At 36.4% G+C, this 18,833-nt stretch overlaps 4 protein-coding genes and 1 non-coding gene across 9 annotated transcripts; 1 reads left to right on the top strand and 4 right to left on the bottom strand.

Annotated features, from left to right (window-relative positions):
* The first annotated feature begins 626 nt into the window (after positions 1-626).
* LOC112016104 (uncharacterized) lies at positions 627-9,249 on the top strand. 2 transcript variants are annotated; one of them, XM_024048612.2, is made up of 4 exons: positions 627-926; positions 1,366-1,469; positions 8,641-8,770; positions 8,901-9,249. In XM_024048612.2, the coding sequence occupies exons 1-4, from the start codon at positions 813-815 to the stop codon at positions 8,937-8,939; spliced, it is 387 nt and encodes a 128-aa protein (XP_023904380.1). In that variant the 5' UTR covers positions 627-812; the 3' UTR covers positions 8,940-9,249. The 2 variants fall into 2 exon arrangements, with proteins under 2 accessions (XP_023904380.1, XP_023904379.1); XM_024048611.2 differs by lacking the exons at positions 8,641-8,770; positions 8,901-9,249 and adding exons at positions 3,568-3,697; positions 3,842-4,194 and having other exon boundaries at positions 631-926.
* LOC136070016 (uncharacterized) lies at positions 5,533-8,281 on the bottom strand. 3 transcript variants are annotated; one of them, XM_065779241.1, is made up of 6 exons: positions 8,149-8,280; positions 7,957-8,043; positions 7,123-7,360; positions 6,831-6,904; positions 6,545-6,643; positions 5,533-5,867 (listed from the first exon to the last, which is right to left on the bottom strand). In XM_065779241.1, exons 1-6 carry the CDS (start codon positions 8,164-8,166, stop codon positions 5,775-5,777), a joined length of 609 nt encoding a protein of 202 aa, XP_065635313.1. In that variant the 5' UTR covers positions 8,167-8,280; the 3' UTR covers positions 5,533-5,774. The 3 variants fall into 3 exon arrangements, with proteins under 3 accessions (XP_065635313.1, XP_065635314.1, XP_065635315.1); XM_065779242.1 differs by having other exon boundaries at positions 6,551-6,643; XM_065779243.1 differs by lacking the exon at positions 6,545-6,643 and having other exon boundaries at positions 8,149-8,281.
* A 2,162-nt stretch (positions 9,250-11,411) lies between the features above and the next one.
* Positions 11,412-15,071, bottom strand: LOC112016103 (PGR5-like protein 1B, chloroplastic). Of its 2 annotated transcripts, none has more exons than XM_024048610.2 (7): positions 14,446-15,071; positions 14,028-14,090; positions 13,836-13,922; positions 13,002-13,239; positions 12,710-12,783; positions 12,430-12,522; positions 11,412-11,746 (listed from the first exon to the last, which is right to left on the bottom strand). In XM_024048610.2, exons 1-7 carry the CDS (start codon positions 14,674-14,676, stop codon positions 11,654-11,656), a joined length of 879 nt encoding a protein of 292 aa, XP_023904378.1. In that variant the 5' UTR covers positions 14,677-15,071; the 3' UTR covers positions 11,412-11,653. The 2 variants fall into 2 exon arrangements, with proteins under 2 accessions (XP_023904378.1, XP_023904377.1); XM_024048609.2 differs by having other exon boundaries at positions 12,424-12,522; positions 14,446-15,066.
* A 116-nt stretch (positions 15,072-15,187) lies between these two features.
* Positions 15,188-15,259, bottom strand: TRNAG-UCC (transfer RNA glycine (anticodon UCC)). Its single transcript has one exon. It is a non-coding gene; the product is annotated as a tRNA-Gly (tRNA).
* A 798-nt stretch (positions 15,260-16,057) lies between these two features.
* Positions 16,058-18,632, bottom strand: LOC112016109 (probable xyloglucan galactosyltransferase GT11). The gene has a single exon (XM_024048619.2). The coding sequence runs from the start codon at positions 18,159-18,161 to the stop codon at positions 16,230-16,232; it is 1,932 nt and encodes a 643-aa protein (XP_023904387.2). The 5' UTR covers positions 18,162-18,632; the 3' UTR covers positions 16,058-16,229.
* Between the last annotated feature and the right edge of the window lie 201 nt (positions 18,633-18,833).

The raw sequence follows: 18,833 nt of genomic DNA, 5'->3' as shown, positions 1-18,833 counted from the left end.
TGTAATCATGGTTCACTTAATAAAACATCTCTTCGGACATTCATGCATGGAGTTGTTCAAGCATTAGTTCATGTTATCATCCCTGCAAGTAACCTAGCTAGCCATTGTGTACTTCATAACTAGTCTAGCTCTCTCGTCCACTCTCTACAAATCTATTGTCCTGGGTTCGCTGGGCTTTGAACCCATATCTTTTGGGCTTGGGCTACCAAAAAAAGAACCCTACAGTATTCATTTTACACCTTATATATTTTTATTATATAAGTAATTTATTATTATTAAAATAATTAATTACTCTATTCTATTAAAAAAAAAAAAAAACTTCTAGATAAACTAAATTATTTATTATTATTAAAATAATTAATTACTCTATTCTATTAAAAAAAAAAAAAAAAACTTCTAGATAAACTAAATATCAAGCCGGACACAACTAGTTTTCTCTGAAATTTTAATGATGGGCGGAACAGCAAAACAGATCTCGATCACGTGCCGTCCAGCAGGGCAGAACAGGGATATTTACAAATCAGATCACAACACTTTTCTCTTTCTTTTGACCCCACAACATGCAAAAACAAAAACAAAATTGTTGTCGTTATTTTTAACTAAAAAAAAGTAAAAATCACTTCCAATCATATTAAAAAAAAGTTATCATTAACACACTCCAATACTCTCTCTCTCTCTCTCTCTCTCTCATATTCTGTGTCAAATCCAAAACCCTAAACGAGCTCTGCTCCTCACCATCAAACTAAACTATTATCAATCAAAGATTGCAACTTCGAGTTATTTGTGAAATATATAGAGTTGGGTTGGTCGGAATGAAAGAAGGGAAATCAGTGAAATTCAATCTTCAACAGCAAAATCACCAGAACGGTCACTTGTCTCCGTTCAAACTCGCCAAGTTGTTGGATCCAGATGCCTCTTGGGACAAGGTAAAATTTTTTCAACTTTCAATCTTTTTCTTCATGTTGTTGTTTGAGTTTGAATGTGAGAAATAATGGGAAATAAAGGAATTTAGAAAAAAAAAAAAAAGAGAGGAATTTTTACGACTTGTATACATTTGGGTGTGAGATTTGGAGTGTGGGGGCAATAGGATCGTATTTGTTCTTCAATTTTGGATTTGGGTTTTTGTTTGATTTTTTTTCTTTCTAAATTTATAGTATTAATGTGAGTGTTGCATTTATGGAAACGAAGTTTGAAAATGGTCAACAAGTTGAATACAGTGAGCAGAAAATGCCTGGCACATCTTTATAGCTTCAGATTGCTTGATGGGCAACCCCATTTGTCCATTTTTAGATACAAATGAATGTAATTATCTACTTTTATTGGTGATTGTATACATTGAATGACTTTGCAATTCATTTGGCACAGGATCAATTGGGAGATGTGTTGCATTGGATTCGACAAGCAGTGGCCCTTGTATGTGGCTTACTATGGGGTGTCATACCTGTGGTTGGGGGCGTATGGTTTATTGCGTAAGTTGATGCTCGCACGCTTTCTTAATCTGTAATATTCGTTTGAAAAAGTGGGTCTTTTTAGTTACCTTTTACTTTGTTTCTTTTGCGTATCTCTCTCTTGGTTTTTTCTTCTTTGCTAGTTAGTTCATGTAGATGAAGCTTTGATATCATGCATTTGTGTTGATCGAAATTTTTATCAACTTTAAAAGATTGAAAGACCCAATAGGATGCTTTTAAATATGTTCTTAGGAGTGTACTTGAGTAAATAGGTATGCTGTACCCTTGTTTGGTTTTTGGTTGTGATTGACATATCGATCAGATTTCATTGTCAAGTTCATAGCTATAAATTATCATTATTGAAATTCAATGATCTTATCAAAATAATCTATATTGAAATTTGATGATAGATAATGATCATATGAGGATTTTGTATCACCTGGTTCATTATGCAGGCCTGAAAGTGTCATTTGGATCTTTGACATGAACGTGCTGGTGTATATGCCACCAGTCTCGGATATTTGGTTGATATTTTAATGCACATTTATCCTGCAGTTGATGAGTCATATTTTGTAATCACACAATTAAGTTGAGGAATGAATTCTTGATCAAGCATCCTGTATTGGAGAGTCTTCATGTAGAAAAGGTGACTCCATAAGTTACATGAATATTGAGCCATATTTCATTTATTTGGCTGCTGCTCATGTTTAGGGTATGGGGAAGGGGTTGCAACTGTCTAGAACTCTTGTTGTTCTCGTCTATAGGTCAGAGTTATGATGCTTAAGAAATAGTCACAGAAATTACTTTGTGAAATCTTTAGACTATGGCCTTCCATTAAATTTACACTAGGTGAAGTGTTTTCGTTGGGTCATTTGTGATAGAAACTTACTGATTTTGTAATCTTTGATATGTTTCATGCTGAAGGTGTTGCATGGACAATTAGAGGTCAAAAGGGTGTCTCAGGAATCATAATATATGAATTATAACCAAAATTAATTAGGTACATATGATCTAACAAAAGACATACTTTTTAATAGACAGATCTATGAAGTTGGCAATAAATGAAGGATATATGCAGATGCTTGGGATTCATGTGAATGTGGCATCCATAGAGAGATCTTAGGATAAACTTCCAGGCAAAGGATTCAAGAATTCTTGAAATTGAGTTGATAATTTCTAAGATAGCCCATTTATTGTGTGGGGTTTATGGTTTCTGGATTGCCTTTTTGGATCATGGAGTGAGTGATTTCCCCTCTACATGTGTTGGTTTGTCACCATGAGCTTTGATCAAAGCAACTTCTATATAAGAATCTGTCCCTAGTAGTGACAAAGGAAATTTGAATTCTGAAAATTAGGGTCTTATCAATGGGTGGAGAGACTATTCTTGGTAAGAAGTTTGATTGCTATTCTGCCAACCTACTTTCTTTACCTAATTCGGTACCATCCTTGCAGCAAATACAGTAAGGTTTTAAAGGGACCTTCTCTGTGAATTATAGTTTACATTTTGAACAGCAAGGACAAGTGAATTGGAGTCACATGAGCTTTAAATGTGATTGGTTTTGGAACTCTGTTCAACTTTTGCTGTCAAGAGGACCTTTTAAGTGAGTGGTGTGGAGCTTCAGATTTCAGAGTGTTGAAGCAGTGGAGGAAGGTGATTTTGCAATATACAGTGTGAAACAAAGCTGCACAGTGTTTTTATGGTTGTAGTATTTGAATACTCAAATGCAAGGTTAGTGAGATGTATTAAATTTTAATTACTTTTGAAGTGAAGAGAAGGGAAATATTTAGTATTTGGAACCAGCTATGGTGTGGTGAGGCCCATTCTTTTTATCCTGATCTTTAGGAAGATGTGCTGTGTGGCTGCCACTTTTTGTGGAAACTTCCGCTTGTATATTGGAGAGGACAATTTGATAGATATTGTTGACTTTAGAATTATAAATTAGGATTGTTTAGTAGATATGTTTGAATTTAGGTGCATGGAGATGTTGTGGTGCCACACCCCCCCCCTGGGGGGCTGACACATGGTATTGCCAACTCTTATGGTCAACAGATTTTGATTTTAATTAATGTTTCATTTTTTATCATTGGAGAACCTTATGTGCTGATTATGGATTTGCAGATTCCTTTTGATATCTACTGGGATCATATATGGTTATTATGCGATGATACTAAAGGTTGATGAAGAAGATTTTGGTGGTCATGGAGCCCTCCTTCAGGAGGGGCTTTTTGCTTCCATAAGTCTCTTTCTGGTACTTTGATCTCTCTCTCTCTCTCACACACACACACACACACACACACACACACACAAATAGATATATGAAGCTTTTATGGATATATTTATCAAAGGGAGAGGGGGTTTGTGCTGTGCCTGACAGTTTGCTCCTGTTTTTCAGCTGTCGTGGATTCTTGTATACAGCTTGGGACACTTCTGATTGACTAGGTGCCAACGATTCAGCTACCATCTTCTTTGTCATTAGTGATGTATGAACGGTCTTGGTTACATTACACACCATGGCTTGTGCCCTGAGAACAATGAGAAAATTTCTGACTCTCATTTGCCTTTATTTTGATTTTTTTTTTGTTTAATTTCGATTGCAAGATTTTAGTTTTGCTTCATAGAAACTAGATGCTTGAATCAAGGTTCGTTACTGCAATATCCCATTCAGTGTAGCAAATTGTGGGTCACACTCCTGATGATTATCACAGCCATAAATAAAATTACTCTAGCAAAGTTCTGGTGGTTAAACTGTGAATAATTCATTTGATATACTTATATTGGGAAATACCCTCTCTCTCTCTCTCTCTCTCTCTCTCTCTCTCTCTCATGCTCCTTTAGGTAAGTAAGTTAAATGTAGAAACATCAAAAGGTTTTTCATACACTTGCCATGGTTGATGGGAAAACAACTTGTGGGCTTCGGACCTGGTCAGTTGTAGTGTGTGTTTCAGGTAAGTGCAATAGAACGCTGTGCTAAAACCCTGTTTTTCTTTGTTTTTTTTCTTGTCTTTCATCTTAGCATAATGTTGGTGCAGTCTTGTTGTGTTACCAAGTTAGTATATTCTGGTTCTCTGCACTTTTCATGTAATATTGGTTCATTTACCTTTTGTCAAGATCTAATGACAAGCCATTGGTAATGGGTTTTTAGAATATGTTGTGGGAGCTAGAGTTTCATTTTCTCCATTAGTTGATTTGACTGCCGTTTTGGCACACCTGTAGGCAGATTGTGCAACTGAGATTTGACCACATTTTATTCCAGGCAGTGAAGTCTGTATTCATGCCTGTGCGGTTAGTGCCTGCCATTCTATAAGTAGAATTGTGTACAATTTTGACTCCATTCTATAAGTAGAATTGTGTACAATTTTTGACTTGGTAAATAACGATTGCTAATAAGGTCTGACCCAACTTTCACCTCCTCTTCTTATAAGTTTTAGAGGGAGAGTGAGGCCGTAGGTTCAACACTCATTGGGTGGGTTTGTAATCTACCAATTTTAAGGGGAAAAAAAGAAAGAAGAAAGATTGCAAGCTTATATCACCAACTACATGTTACATTGTGGGTTGGCATTTGGCAGCCAAACCAGTCCAGCCAACTGAGCACCTCGTGATTACTGGAATTCTTGGTGGTAATCATGCTTTGGGAGGCCAACAATGCCTCTTGTTTTACCATAGCATGATAAAATTATCTACAGGCCATCATTTCTCCAAAGTTGGATTTCCCAAAATTTTGGGATTTGGAACTACAGATCAAAGACTGAAAAAAATAATTACTCAACCATACAGATTGGCATAAAGGTCCAAGCTTCTAAGTTCATTGTCTAATGAATGTGCTAAGGGCCATTCATAAAAAGACGCAATCTTACATAAAACCAGTGTTGCCCTTATTTTAATCTTCGCCACTCAATATCAATGTATGAATGCAACATAACTACAAGTTCTATACTATTTTTTTTTTTTTTTTTTTTGATGGGACAAGTTCTATACTATTTGGAAAGGGCAACAACAAACGTAGGACTCATACAAGCAAAGTCGTGGATGGGGTTCCATGAGCATGACTATGATACCTTTAATTAACTAGCTAACAATCCCATGAAAAGAAACCTGAAGAACCAAAATAGCTATTGCTTTTCTGAATGTATGGCACTTCACTATAACTTGAATCTCGAAGAGAATCTTATTTGTTGTTAATTACAATATATGAAGTCCAGCTGTCTACTGACATGTAGCAAAATGAATCTTTGTTAGGATTAACCACCATTTCACCCTAGAAAAAGAGTAAAGAATAGTTTTACTTCACATAAATCTTCTGAGATCTAATATACTGGGCATAGATCTTAAACCCATTTCTGACGCCGATTTCTGCCTCTTCGTGAAACAAGGTATACCCGGCCGTAAACCCATCCTGTACCTAGTCTTGAAACCGATCGCTGCACAAAATATCAATAAGCTAATATATGAGACAAGCTGTTTTATAAACTTTTGACGCTCAATGTAGACAAAAAATTAGCATAAACATTAAAACTGTTATAAGGAACATCTTTTTTGTGTCCACTACTAAATAATCAGAAGATTTCACAAAGCCAACAAGGCAACGCATTTTCACTGTAAAGACCTAAGAAATACAACTTTCAGAACTGATGCAGCCAGCCGGCCACTAACAATGAGACATCACAGACACTAGTATGTCTAAGACCTCAACACCTACATACATGATATATATGTAGCAGTATGTGCACTGTCCTTTCCAAGTCATTTCCATTTGGATAGACCGTTCCTAGTCATTTCAATTCCTCTTAAACCCCAAAATAATTCAAAATTCTTTGCCTGATTTTCCTTGTTAATCCAAAATCCTATTATTATTATTATTATTAGTTTTAATAATTCAATTAATACAATAAGTGGGGGAGGGTAGACTTGAATCCTAGTTCTCCTTGTAAAGAGACCAGACATTGTTACTGAACTACAAGACTCTTAGCCAAAAATCCTCTCAAATCTTAGAATTGTTGTCTTCTCTTTGTTTCTCATTAGAAGTATAACAAGATAAAAATACAAATTTGAGGTGCATAAATTTTCTAGCATGAGAAATAGAAGCAAACTAGACTACCTCAACCTTGGTGCGGAATTCCAATAAGCATTCACAAACATGACAATCTGCCCTATGGGGACTGTTATTAGTCTGATTTGGTTTCACAAATGCAAACACCTGCAGAAACATGCTTATATTATTGACAATGGGTGACCTGGAAGTTGAAACATAGCTTTTTTCATTGGATAAGATGAAATACAGGTACAGTGACAAGTTATAGAGAAAAGAAAAAAAAAAAAGAAAAAGAAAAGAAAAAGAAGCTCATATGAACTTTCAGATTAACACAACCCTATGATAGACTGACCTCCTCCCCGCAATTTGGGCATGCCCCTTTAAGTGCTACCAAGTCATTCCTCCACAGGCCTTGAAGCACTTTAACTGCAAGAATGAGTGCATGAGTAATGATGATATTTGGATCAATAATAACAATAACCATATTACAGGTATTATTTTCTGAATTTCCAGATTAGAATGATCCATAAAACCCAAAGAATATTAATGGTACATGGTGAGGAAACTCCTGACATTGAGATAAACTAAAGTGCCTTTATTTTCTTAAATTCTTATCCAAGGCTTTATAAATAACAATTTATTACCTGAAGCTGATGCAATTGGGTATCCAATCACAGACCCCAATGCCATGAAGAGAATGCCATTCACCACGGAAAGAAATTCTAATGTGGATGCTTGAATGCCATAGTAAAATCCTGAACTGAATGCATGTTGATTTGCTTGGCCAACAGTGTAGATCATAGGCACAATACAAGCAGAGCTTCCAAATGCAAGAAACAGGACCCATATGCTCGCTAATGCAAAAACCTGTGATATATCTTCCTGCCCTACACCATATCACTAAATATTCAAAGCGGAGAAAACCCAATTCTCCTACACACCAACTAATCTAAAACAAATTAACAAGCCAAATATGCCACAAATGTCCTCAAATATCTCACTAACTAACCATTCCATTATTAAAAACCAATTTCCCATCAACCAGATGGGTACAAGCATCAAAACAGAACATAAATTTCAATTTCTCAGCTGAATCAGAAACAACACCACCACTGCAGCTCCTTCAGTTCTTGGAAAGAAAAGAAAACTCCTCAAATAGTTACTAATCTTTGCTTCCGGCTTAATGTTCTCCTATTACTTTCCTAGAACCAAATGGGAGGCATGGCATTGACACTTACTAATATTCATGTTAGAATTTAAGTTGGGACATAGCTCTGGCACCATTGGAGCTATACATAGAGTGGCTAGCATGGGCTAACCATATGTTTAATTGCATTACAAGTAACTATAAGCATGATTAAAATAACTTTTCTTGCACTATAACAGGCTTAGTTTGTGAGTTGATAGAAAAGACACACTCAGCCAGAGGATACATAAAAAGATTCATGAACAAGAACAAATGTTCAAAAGAGAATTACCTCTGCATCTGCGTAGGTTGAATGCCGCCTAAGACTACACCGAGGATACTTGACAACTGATTTGGAACCATACCACCTTAGCTTTAACTGTCATCATATAACAATTTGTTAAACCTCATAGACCAATAGACAATCACAAGAACGATAAATTCAGTAGAGATTGACATTAAAAAGAGTTAATTTCAAGTTTACCTCTACTCTATCAAACATGTCATCCACTATCAAAGGTTTGCCACTGTAATACGCATCCTGTGCCTACAGCAACAAAAAGAACCACATTAAACACACAAAAATTCAAAAACAATAAATATAATGACTTAAGTTTTTCACTTAAGTAGCGTCAAAGTGACGTTACTTCAATCAAACTCGCCAGTTTAGCAAATGGTGAAAAATGTTGTGACCTAGCATTATTGTTTAATGAGAAATTGTGGACTATGTCTATGCCAAAGCAGCAAATCTTCTAATTATTTCAATCACTTTTTTTCTTCTAAATTCAAATTCAAGTTTATATATTTTATTTTATTTTATTAAAAAAAAAAAAAAACTGAAATTAACAATTTAAGTAGCTCATGGGGGGGGCTGACACATGGTATTGCCAACTCTTATGGTCAGCAGATTTTGATTTTAATTAATGTTTCATTTTTTATCATTGGAGAACCTTATGTGCTGATTATGGATTTGCAGATTCCTTTTGATATCTACCGGGATCATATATGGTTATTATGCGATGATACTAAAGGTTGATGAAGAAGATTTTGGTGGTCATGGAGCCCTCCTTCAGGAGGGGCTTTTTGCTTCCATAAGTCTCTTTCTGGTACTTTGATCTCTCTCTCTCTCTCTCTCACACACACACACACAAATAGATATATGAAGCTTTTATGGATATATTTATGAAAGGGAGAGGGGGTTTGTGCTGTGCCTGACAGTTTGCTCCTGTTTTTCAGCTGTCGTGGATTCTTGTATACAGCTTGGGACACTTCTGATTGACTAGGTGCCAACGATTCAGCTACCATCTTCTTTGTCATTAGTGATGTATGAACGGTCTTGGTTACATTACACACCATGGCTTGTGCCCTGAGAACAATGAGAAAATTTCTGACTCTCATTTGCCTTTATTTTATTTTTTTGTTTAATGTCGATTGCAAGATTTTAGTTTTGCTTCATAGAAACTAGATGCTTGAATCAAGGTTCGTTGCTGCAATATCCCATTCAGTGTAGCAAATTGTGGGTCACACTCCTGATGATTATCACAGCCATAAATAAAATTACTCTAGCAAAGTTCTGGTGGTTAAACTGTGAATAATTCATTTGATATACTTATATTGGGAAATACCCTCTCTCTCTCTCTCTCTCTCTCTCATGCTCCTTTAGGTAAGTAAGTTAAATGTAGAAACATCAAAAGGTTTTTCATAAACTTGCCATGGTTGATGGGAAAACAACTTGTGGACTTCGGACCTGGTCAGTTGTAGTGTGTGTTTCAGGTAAGTGCAATAGAACTCTGTCCTAAAACCCTGTTTTTCTTTGGTTTTTTTTGTCTTTAATCTTAACATAATGTTGGTGCAGTCTTGTTGTGTTACCAAGTTAGTATATTCTGGTTCTCTGCAGTTTTCATGTAATATTGGTTCATTTACCTTTTGTCAAGATCTAATGACAAGCCATTGGTAATGGGTTTTTAGAATATGTTGTGGGAGCTAGAGTTTCATTTTCTCCATTAGTTAATTTGACTGCCATTTTAGCACACCTTTAGGCAGATTGTGCAACTGAGATTTGACCACATTTTCTTCCAGGCAGTGAAGTCTGCATTCATGCCTGTGCGGTTAGTGCCTGCCGTTCTATAAGTGGAATTGTTTACAATTTTGACTCCATTCTATAAGTAGAATTGTGTACAATTTTTGACTCGGTAAATAACGATTGCTAATAAGGTCTGACTCAACTTTCACCTCCTCTTCTTATAAGTTTTAGAGGGAGAGTGAGGCCGTAGGTTCAACACTCATGAACCTACTCATTGGGTGGGTTTGTAATCTACCAATTTTAAGGGGAAAAAAAGAAAGAAGAAAGATTGCAAGCTATATCACCAACTACATGTTACATTGTGGGTTGGCACTTGGCAGCCAAACCAGTCCAGCCAACTGAGCATCTCGTGATTACTGGAATTCTTGGTGGTAATCATGCTTTGGGAGGCCAACAATGCCTCTTGTTTTACCATAGCATGATAAAATTATCTACAGGCCATCATTTCTCCAAAGTTGGATTTCCCAAAATTTTGGGATTTGGAACTACAGATCAAAGACTGAAAAAAATAATTACTCAACCATACAGATTGGCATAAAGGTCCAAGCTTCTAAGTTCATTGTTTAATGAATGTGCTAAGGGCCATTCATAAAAAGACGCAATCTTACATAAAACCAGTGTTGCCCTTATTTTAATCTTCGCCACTCAATATCCATGTATGAATGCAACATAACTACAAGTTCTATACTATTTGGAAACGGCAACAACAAACGTAGGACTCATACAAGCAAAGTCGTGGATGGGGTTCCATGAGCATGACTATGATACCTTTAATTAACTAGCTAACAATCCCATGAAAAGAAACCTGAAGAACCAAAATAGCTATTGCTTTTCTGAATGTATGGCACTTCACTATAACTTGAATCTCGAAGAGAATCTTATTTGTTGTTAATTACAATATATGAAGTCCAGCTGTCTACTGACATGTAGCAAAATGAATCTTTGTTAGGATTAACCACCATTTCACCCTAGAAAAAGAGTAAAGAATAGTTTTACTTAACATAAATCTTCTGAGATCTAATATACTGGGCATAGATCTTAAACCCATTTCTGACGCCGATTTCTGCCTCTTCGTGAAACAAGGTATACCCGGCCGTAAACCCATCCTGTACCTAGTCTTGAAACCGATCGCTGCACAAAATATCAATAAGCTAATATATGAGACAAGCTGTTTTATAAACTTTTGACGCTCAATGTAGACAAAAAATTAGCATAAACATTAAAACTGTTATAAGGAACATCTTTTTTGTGTCCACTACTAAATAATCAGAAGATTTCACAAAGCCAACAAGGCAACGCATTTTCACTGTAAAGACCTAAGAAATACAACTTTCAGAACTGATGCAGCCAGCCGGCCACTAACAATGAGACATCACAGACACTAGTATGTCTAAGACCTCAACACCTACATACATGATATATATGTAGCAGTATGTGCACTGTCCTTTCCAAGTCATTTCCATTTGGATAGACCGTTCCTAGTCATTTCAATTCCTCTTAAACCCCAAAATAATTCAAAATTCTTTGCCTGATTTTCCTTGTTAATCCAAAATCCTATTATTATTATGGCAACAACAAACGTAGGACTCATACAAGCAAAGTCGTGGATGGGGTTCCATGAGCATGACTATGATACCTTTAATTAACTAGCTAACAATCCCATGAAAAGAAACCTGAAGAACCAAAATAGCTATTGCTTTTCTGAATGTATGGCACTTCACTATAACTTGAATCTCGAAGAGAATCTTATTTGTTGTTAATTACAATATATGAAGTCCAGCTGTCTACTGACATGTAGCAAAATGAATCTTTGTTAGGATTAACCACCATTTCACCCTAGAAAAAAAGTAAAGAATAGTTTTACTTCACATAAATCTTCTGAGATCTAATATACTGGGCATAGATCTTAAACCCATTTCTGACGCCGATTTCTGCCTCTTCGTGAAACAAGGTATACCCGGCCGTAAACCCATCCTGTACCTAGTCTTGAAACCGATCGCTGCACAAAATATCAATAAGCTAATATATGAGACAAGCTGTTTTATAAACTTTTGACGCTCAATGTAGACAAAAAATTAGCATAAACATTAAAACTGTTATAAGGAACATCTTTTTTGTGTCCACTACTAAATAATCAGAAGATTTCACAAAGCCAACAAGGCAACGCATTTTCACTGTAAAGACCTAAGAAATACAACTTTCAGAACTGATGCAGCCAGCCGGCCACTAACAATGAGACATCACAGACACTAGTATGTCTAAGACCTCAACACCTACATACATGATATATATGTAGCAGTATGTGCACTGTCCTTTCCAAGTCATTTCCATTTGGATAGACCGTTCCTAGTCATTTCAATTCCTCTTAAACCCCAAAATAATTCAAAATTCTTTGCCTGATTTTCCTTGTTAATCCAAAATCCTATTATTATTATTATTATTAGTTTTAATAATTCAATTAATACAATAAGTGGGGGAGGGTAGACTTGAATCCTAGTTCTCCTTGTAAAGAGACCAGACATTGTTACTGAACTACAAGACTCTTAGCCAAAAATCCTCTCAAATCTTAGAATTGTTGTCTTCTCTTTGTTTCTCATTAGAAGTATAACAAGATAAAAATACAAATTTGAGGTGCATAAATTTTCTAGCATGAGAAATAGAAGCAAACTAGACTACCTCAACCTTGGTGCGGAATTCCAATAAGCATTCACAAACATGACAATCTGCCCTATGGGGACTGTTATTAGTCTGATTTGGTTTCACAAATGCAAACACCTGCAGAAACATGCTTATATTATTGACAATGGGTGACCTGGAAGTTGAAACATAGCTTTTTTCATTGGATAAGATGAAATACAGGTACAGTGACAAGTTATAGAGAAAAGAAAAAAAAAAAAGAAAAAGAAAAGAAAAAGAAGCTCATATGAACTTTCAGATTAACACAACCCTATGATAGACTGACCTCCTCCCCGCAATTTGGGCATGCCCCTTTAAGTGCTACCAAGTCATTCCTCCACAGGCCTTGAAGCACTTTAACTGCAAGAATGAGTGCATGAGTAATGATGATATTTGGATCAATAATAACAATAACCATATTACAGGTATTATTTTCTGAATTTCCAGATTAGAATGATCCATAAAACCCAAAGAATATTAATGGTACATGGTGAGGAAACTCCTGACATTGAGATAAACTAAAGTGCCTTTATTTTCTTAAATTCTTATCCAAGGCTTTATAAATAACAATTTATTACCTGAAGCTGATGCAATTGGGTATCCAATCACAGACCCCAATGCCATGAAGAGAATGCCATTCACCACGGAAAGAAATTCTAATGTGGATGCTTGAATGCCATAGTAAAATCCTGAACTGAATGCATGTTGATTTGCTTGGCCAACAGTGTAGATCATAGGCACAATACAAGCAGAGCTTCCAAATGCAAGAAACAGGACCCATATGCTCGCTAATGCAAAAACCTGTGATATATCTTCCTGCCCTACACCATATCACTAAATATTCAAAGCGGAGAAAACCCAATTCTCCTACACACCAACTAATCTAAAACAAATTAACAAGCCAAATATGCCACAAATGTCCTCAAATATCTCACTAACTAACCATTCCATTATTAAAAACCAATTTCCCATCAACCAGATGGGTACAAGCATCAAAACAGAACATAAATTTCAATTTCTCAGCTGAATCAGAAACAACACCACCACTGCAGCTCCTTCAGTTCTTGGAAAGAAAAGAAAACTCCTCAAATAGTTACTAATCTTTGCTTCCGGCTTAATGTTCTCCTATTACTTTCCTAGAACCAAATGGGAGGCATGGCATTGACACTTACTAATATTCATGTTAGAATTTAAGTTGGGACATAGCTCTGGCACCATTGGAGCTATACATAGAGTGGCTAGCATGGGCTAACCATATGTTTAATTGCATTACAAGTAACTATAAGCATGATTAAAATAACTTTTCTTGCACTATAACAGGCTTAGTTTGTGAGTTGATAGAAAAGACACACTCAGCCAGAGGATACATAAAAAGATTCATGAACAAGAACAAATGTTCAAAAGAGAATTACCTCTGCATCTGCGTAGGTTGAATGCCGCCTAAGACTACACCGAGGATACTTGACAACTGATTTGGAACCATACCACCTTAGCTTTAACTGTCATCATATAACAATTTGTTAAACCTCATAGACCAATAGACAATCACAAGAACGATAAATTCAGTAGAGATTGACATTAAAAAGAGTTAATTTCAAGTTTACCTCTACTCTATCAAACATGTCATCCACTATCAAAGGTTTGCCACTGTAATACGCATCCTGTGCCTACAGCAACAAAAAGAACCACATTAAACACACAAAAATTCAAAAACAATAAATATAATGACTTAAGTTTTTCACTTAAGTAGCGTCAAAGTGACGTTACTTCAATCAAACTCGCCAGTTTAGCAAATGGTGAAAAATGTTGTGACCTAGCATTATTGTTTAATGAGAAATTGTGGACTATGTCTATGCCAAAGCAGCAAATCTTCTAATTATTTCAATCACTTTTTTTCTTCTAAATTCAAATTCAAGTTTATATATTTTATTAAAAAAAAAAAAAAACTGAAATTAACAATTTAAGTAGCTCAATATTGCGAGTGATGGAATTAAAAAGGTGAAAGAAAGTAAAGTAAAGTACTTGGCGATAGAGAGCTTCGAGGGTTTCTTTACTGGCGGACTCGATGGGACCCACGAAGATGCAAGAGGGAGCCTCCGTGTTTGCGCAAGAGCAGTTGGTGGTGGATCTGCTGGGTTTGGTGGAGATCCGAACTGAGAACGGAGCTCCGGTCCGCCGGTTGATTCTGGAAAGTTCGAGAACTTTAGATGATCCGACCACGCGCGGAACGAAGGAGGCACTCGTGCCAGCCATCAACCGAACCGAACCGAACCAAACCAAACCGTTGGGAGCTAAGCGAAGCTAAGCTAGTGTGGTAGTTGACTTGGGCAGGCAAAAGGCTTTTTAGGAAAGAGTAACTAACTAAACGTGCGGTTAGGATATATTTACGGTTAGAGAGAGCCGAATGAGTTTTTCCATTTTGGGCCACAAGATTGGAATATTAGAACTAGAATTAGAGTGGAGGCTGTGGTTCGCTTTCCCGCGTAAATATCTATTTTGCCCGTGCTAATTATTAACAACAACACCTTCTTATCTCTGCGATCTGATTTGATTTGATTGGTTCTGGATTTTGTGGAATAAGAAACAAAATATTGAAAGAAAGAAAGAAAGTAACGCCACGGCTTTGAAACGTCGTCGTTGCGCTTGCACTTGCTTGCTGGTTTGAACTTCTTTCTGGGGTGGCTTTTTTTGGTGCCTGGAACACGGATTTAAAACGACGTCGTTGGGTAGGTAAAAAAAAGGCTAAAAAGACATAAAGCTTAGCTGCGTTTGCCGGGAGTCGAACCCGGGTCTATTGCTTGGAAGGCAATTATCCTAACCGTTGGACTACAAACGCTGGTTGTTGTTAGAGAGTACCAATTAATATTATTATATCTTTAATTTCTAATTGAGACAAAACGTCGCAGTCAGCCCATCGTATTACGTTTATTTTGATGATATATGCTCAAGTTATTGGATTAAGACTTTTTTTTTAATGGGTAATTTCTATTAAAGAGTTTAATTTGACAACCATGGATCGTTTTCACTTAGTTTTGACAATAATGGTGTACAATAAGATAAGAAGCTTTGAAAATGGAGAGTACGATATGGTTACATTTCCTTTCAGCTTATGGCTTTTCAGTCAATAATCCAATACATAGGTGATGCTAGAAATGGTTGGATTGCACGTTATTAGAGAATTTTTTTTCTTTCTTCCCGTCTTAGTTCTTTGTATTCTATAATTTAAATTTTTTTTTTTCCCTTTTTGACTCACTGTAATTTACAATTAATATCAATGATATAACCAACTTTATTACAAATGTCTTAACATATTGATGAATGTAATTGGTGACTGTATTATCATATATTTAATTTGTTGTCACATCAATAATATCATGTAAAAAACATTTTTAATAACATTTTGTTTTTAAGAGTTATCAAGATCCACGGCTACAGTTAGTCAAATAGCCTGCCGTGGCGTCGTTTCTTTTTTGTACCAACAACGTAGTGTCGTCTCCATCGAATTTAGCCTTTTCTTTTATTTTGTCAAAGAGAAATACCTACCAAAGTGGACAGATTTGTAATGACATTTAAACCTTTTCAATTGCTACGACCACACAATATAGTTGAATGTTATCGCCAAGCACATCAGTGATTTACACAAAGAGACGTATGATCAAACAAAATCATAGGCGAACACTCTCAAAAGAAACTAAAAAAATGAGACAAAAAAAGATGGGGATACATGTGTCTGCATAACAACAATGATTACAATCCTAGGTACTAGTACAAACTACAATGTAACCTGTTTGTAAAGTGTTTACATTCTATGTTCTAGCAAAATAAGGATCCCATTCATGCTCCCCCAATGTCCCAAACAAATTATACTTCCAACTCAATTCCTCTGGATAACTAAAGCTAGAATTTTTCCCCTCCCTCATTTCCCTCCTAATTTTCTCTACTCTATCAAGAACTCCCTTAACTGTAACATCAAATGCATCCTCAACTGTCACCAACCTAGACCTTGGATCAGCATATATTACCTTTGGAATCAGCCTTATAACCGCCTCTCTCATTGCTCGCACCTTCTCTTTTGGAATTCGACTTAATATCTTCTCGATGCTGACTTTCCCATTTTTGACATCGTTAGCCGGTATAAGCACTGAATATTTGGTATAGTCCTTTGGTAAATGCCATAAGTATTGGACATAAGCTGAACCTGGATGAAAAAACACAGGAATACACCCTGCCAAAATTGAATCAAAAGTAGACCGCCTAGTGAAAGAATCCCCTGCAGGTTGTAAGCAGAACACAGAACTTTGAAACATTTTCATCACATAAACTGGCTTGTAGCACCTGTTGATACGACCATTACATTCCAACAGCCTACATTTCTTCCTCGAAGCCCGGCACTGATCAATAATCTCATTACGAATAGAATCTTGAAGATTAGGTCTTGGAGCACCGGCAAAAGAGAAGAAAAACCGCCTTTTCTGCCTCCTCATTCGGTGCTGCCACTGAAACACTTCATTGTCATTTGAAGGATGAAAGTATGTTGGATATGGTATAGCAAAGTCAATGTTGTCCCAAGGGCTTGATTCGATTATTAACATCGTCATGTTCCTTGATTCGGGCAATAACATAAGCTTATTACCCCAATCAGTATCATTTTTTCCCATTCTCCTGAAATCCCAAGTAATCCTTCCAGCAACTAAGAAATGATCTCTACCCCACATCTTTTTCCACTCAGGTTTTTCTCTGAGCCACTTGACAAGTTCAAGAGAAGCAGCATCTCTCATTGATGTGTTTGAATACCAAAGGTAGCGAGAAACATCCAGGCCAGCATAATATGGTACAAAGATTGCTGAAGCCAATGATGAGTCATTTGTCAAGCATTTATACTGTTTCATTCTGTTGTGGAAAATGACCTCTAACAAGAATTGGTTTGTGGCAAACCAACCAGTTTTTGAGTAGACCCTGTTAAAATTTGGAAGACGAGGACCAAGACCCCCATTTGATGTAAAGAGACACATATCAGTCCAATTAGTAAGTGACTGGCAATGCTTGAGCAAGTGTTCATTGAACCGGCTAGGAAGATTATGGACATAAATGTATCTACCCAAGCACAAATCAGACTCAGAATCAACATCCTCATTACTAGACTCTTTGGTGATGCTCTCATTTCTGTTCTCCACCAAGGAAAGTGAACCAGTTGGTTCAAACCCATTCTGACTAATAGCCACTTCATCATCTGATTCTTCCTTACTCGTCTCTGAATTAGGAACCTGGCTAACAAACTGAACTTCATTCTCTGCAAGGCCAGTTTGATTATTGAGATGCACTTGTCTCTCAGAAACCACTACGTGATCAAAATTTTCAAGCCCATAATCCCCAGCAGAAAAATTGCTGAAGGGTTTATACTTGAACCAATTTTCTTTTGCATTTTTTTCCTTTACCACAACATCTTTGACATTTGTATCTTTTACAGGCTCTACAAAATCCTCAGTTTCTTCACTAATAAAATTACCCTTACTAGGCAATCTGTCAACACTTTCATTGGAATTTTCAGGCAGAAGAACAGAATTAGAGTCTCCAAAATTGACAGAATTGGCAAGGTTATCACCTACCAAGCTGACCCCGGGCTTGGCAACAATTGGAGTCGAATGAAAGATATAAAGAATCAACAACCACAAAAGAAAAGAGGCTAAGACAACGAACCAGAATTGGATGCGGCGCTTGCCAATGATCGGGCTGTCCATTGCCTCACAATAGAGTCTGATGCATGACCTTCTCTGCTACGTAGTTGACTTTTTGAGCTATCTCAAATCAAAGATATCCATATACAGCAAATGATATTGGAAGAAAAGAATTCAAACCCACGTTAGAAAAGTAGAACGAGAACCCAAAGGTGTCTATAGCGCAAGAAAAGGTTTTTGCTTCCAATTCACAACAATGAAAAGAAGAAAATATACTAATATAACCTATGGAGTAAGAAAAGGAACAGGAATATGGGGTTTCATGATATGAAATTTAAAGGGATGAAAGAAGTGCAGGGAGAGCAATAGAGGAATGAATTGCTCGTGAGTTTGTTGGAAATTGGAGAGAGAGAGAGAGAGAGAAAACAGAGAAGCAATGGTGGGCGTTGAAACGTTCAAGGTTTTGGTCCATTGAATGTTATAACTTATATACAAGGAACGCTCTAAATTTTACCTTGCCGCGCGAAACTCATTGGTGGATCAATTAATCTACAACTATCATGAACCACTTTGTATTGTCCTCCTCCTTAATAAGATAATATAACATGTTTGTCGGATCATAGTAACACAAAAAAAACTCTGGCCTGCAAATATGTAACATGGGACTCACCCCATATGATATCGATATTATATTTTTCTATTATACAAAATTAAAATTTCTCCCTGAGGGGCACC

This window comes from Quercus suber, unplaced genomic scaffold (assembly GCF_002906115.3).
Source record: "Quercus suber isolate HL8 unplaced genomic scaffold, Cork oak 2.0 scaffold_203, whole genome shotgun sequence".
Taxonomy (NCBI): domain Eukaryota; kingdom Viridiplantae; phylum Streptophyta; class Magnoliopsida; order Fagales; family Fagaceae; genus Quercus; species Quercus suber.
This window is presented reverse-complemented; position numbering and strand designations above follow the sequence as displayed.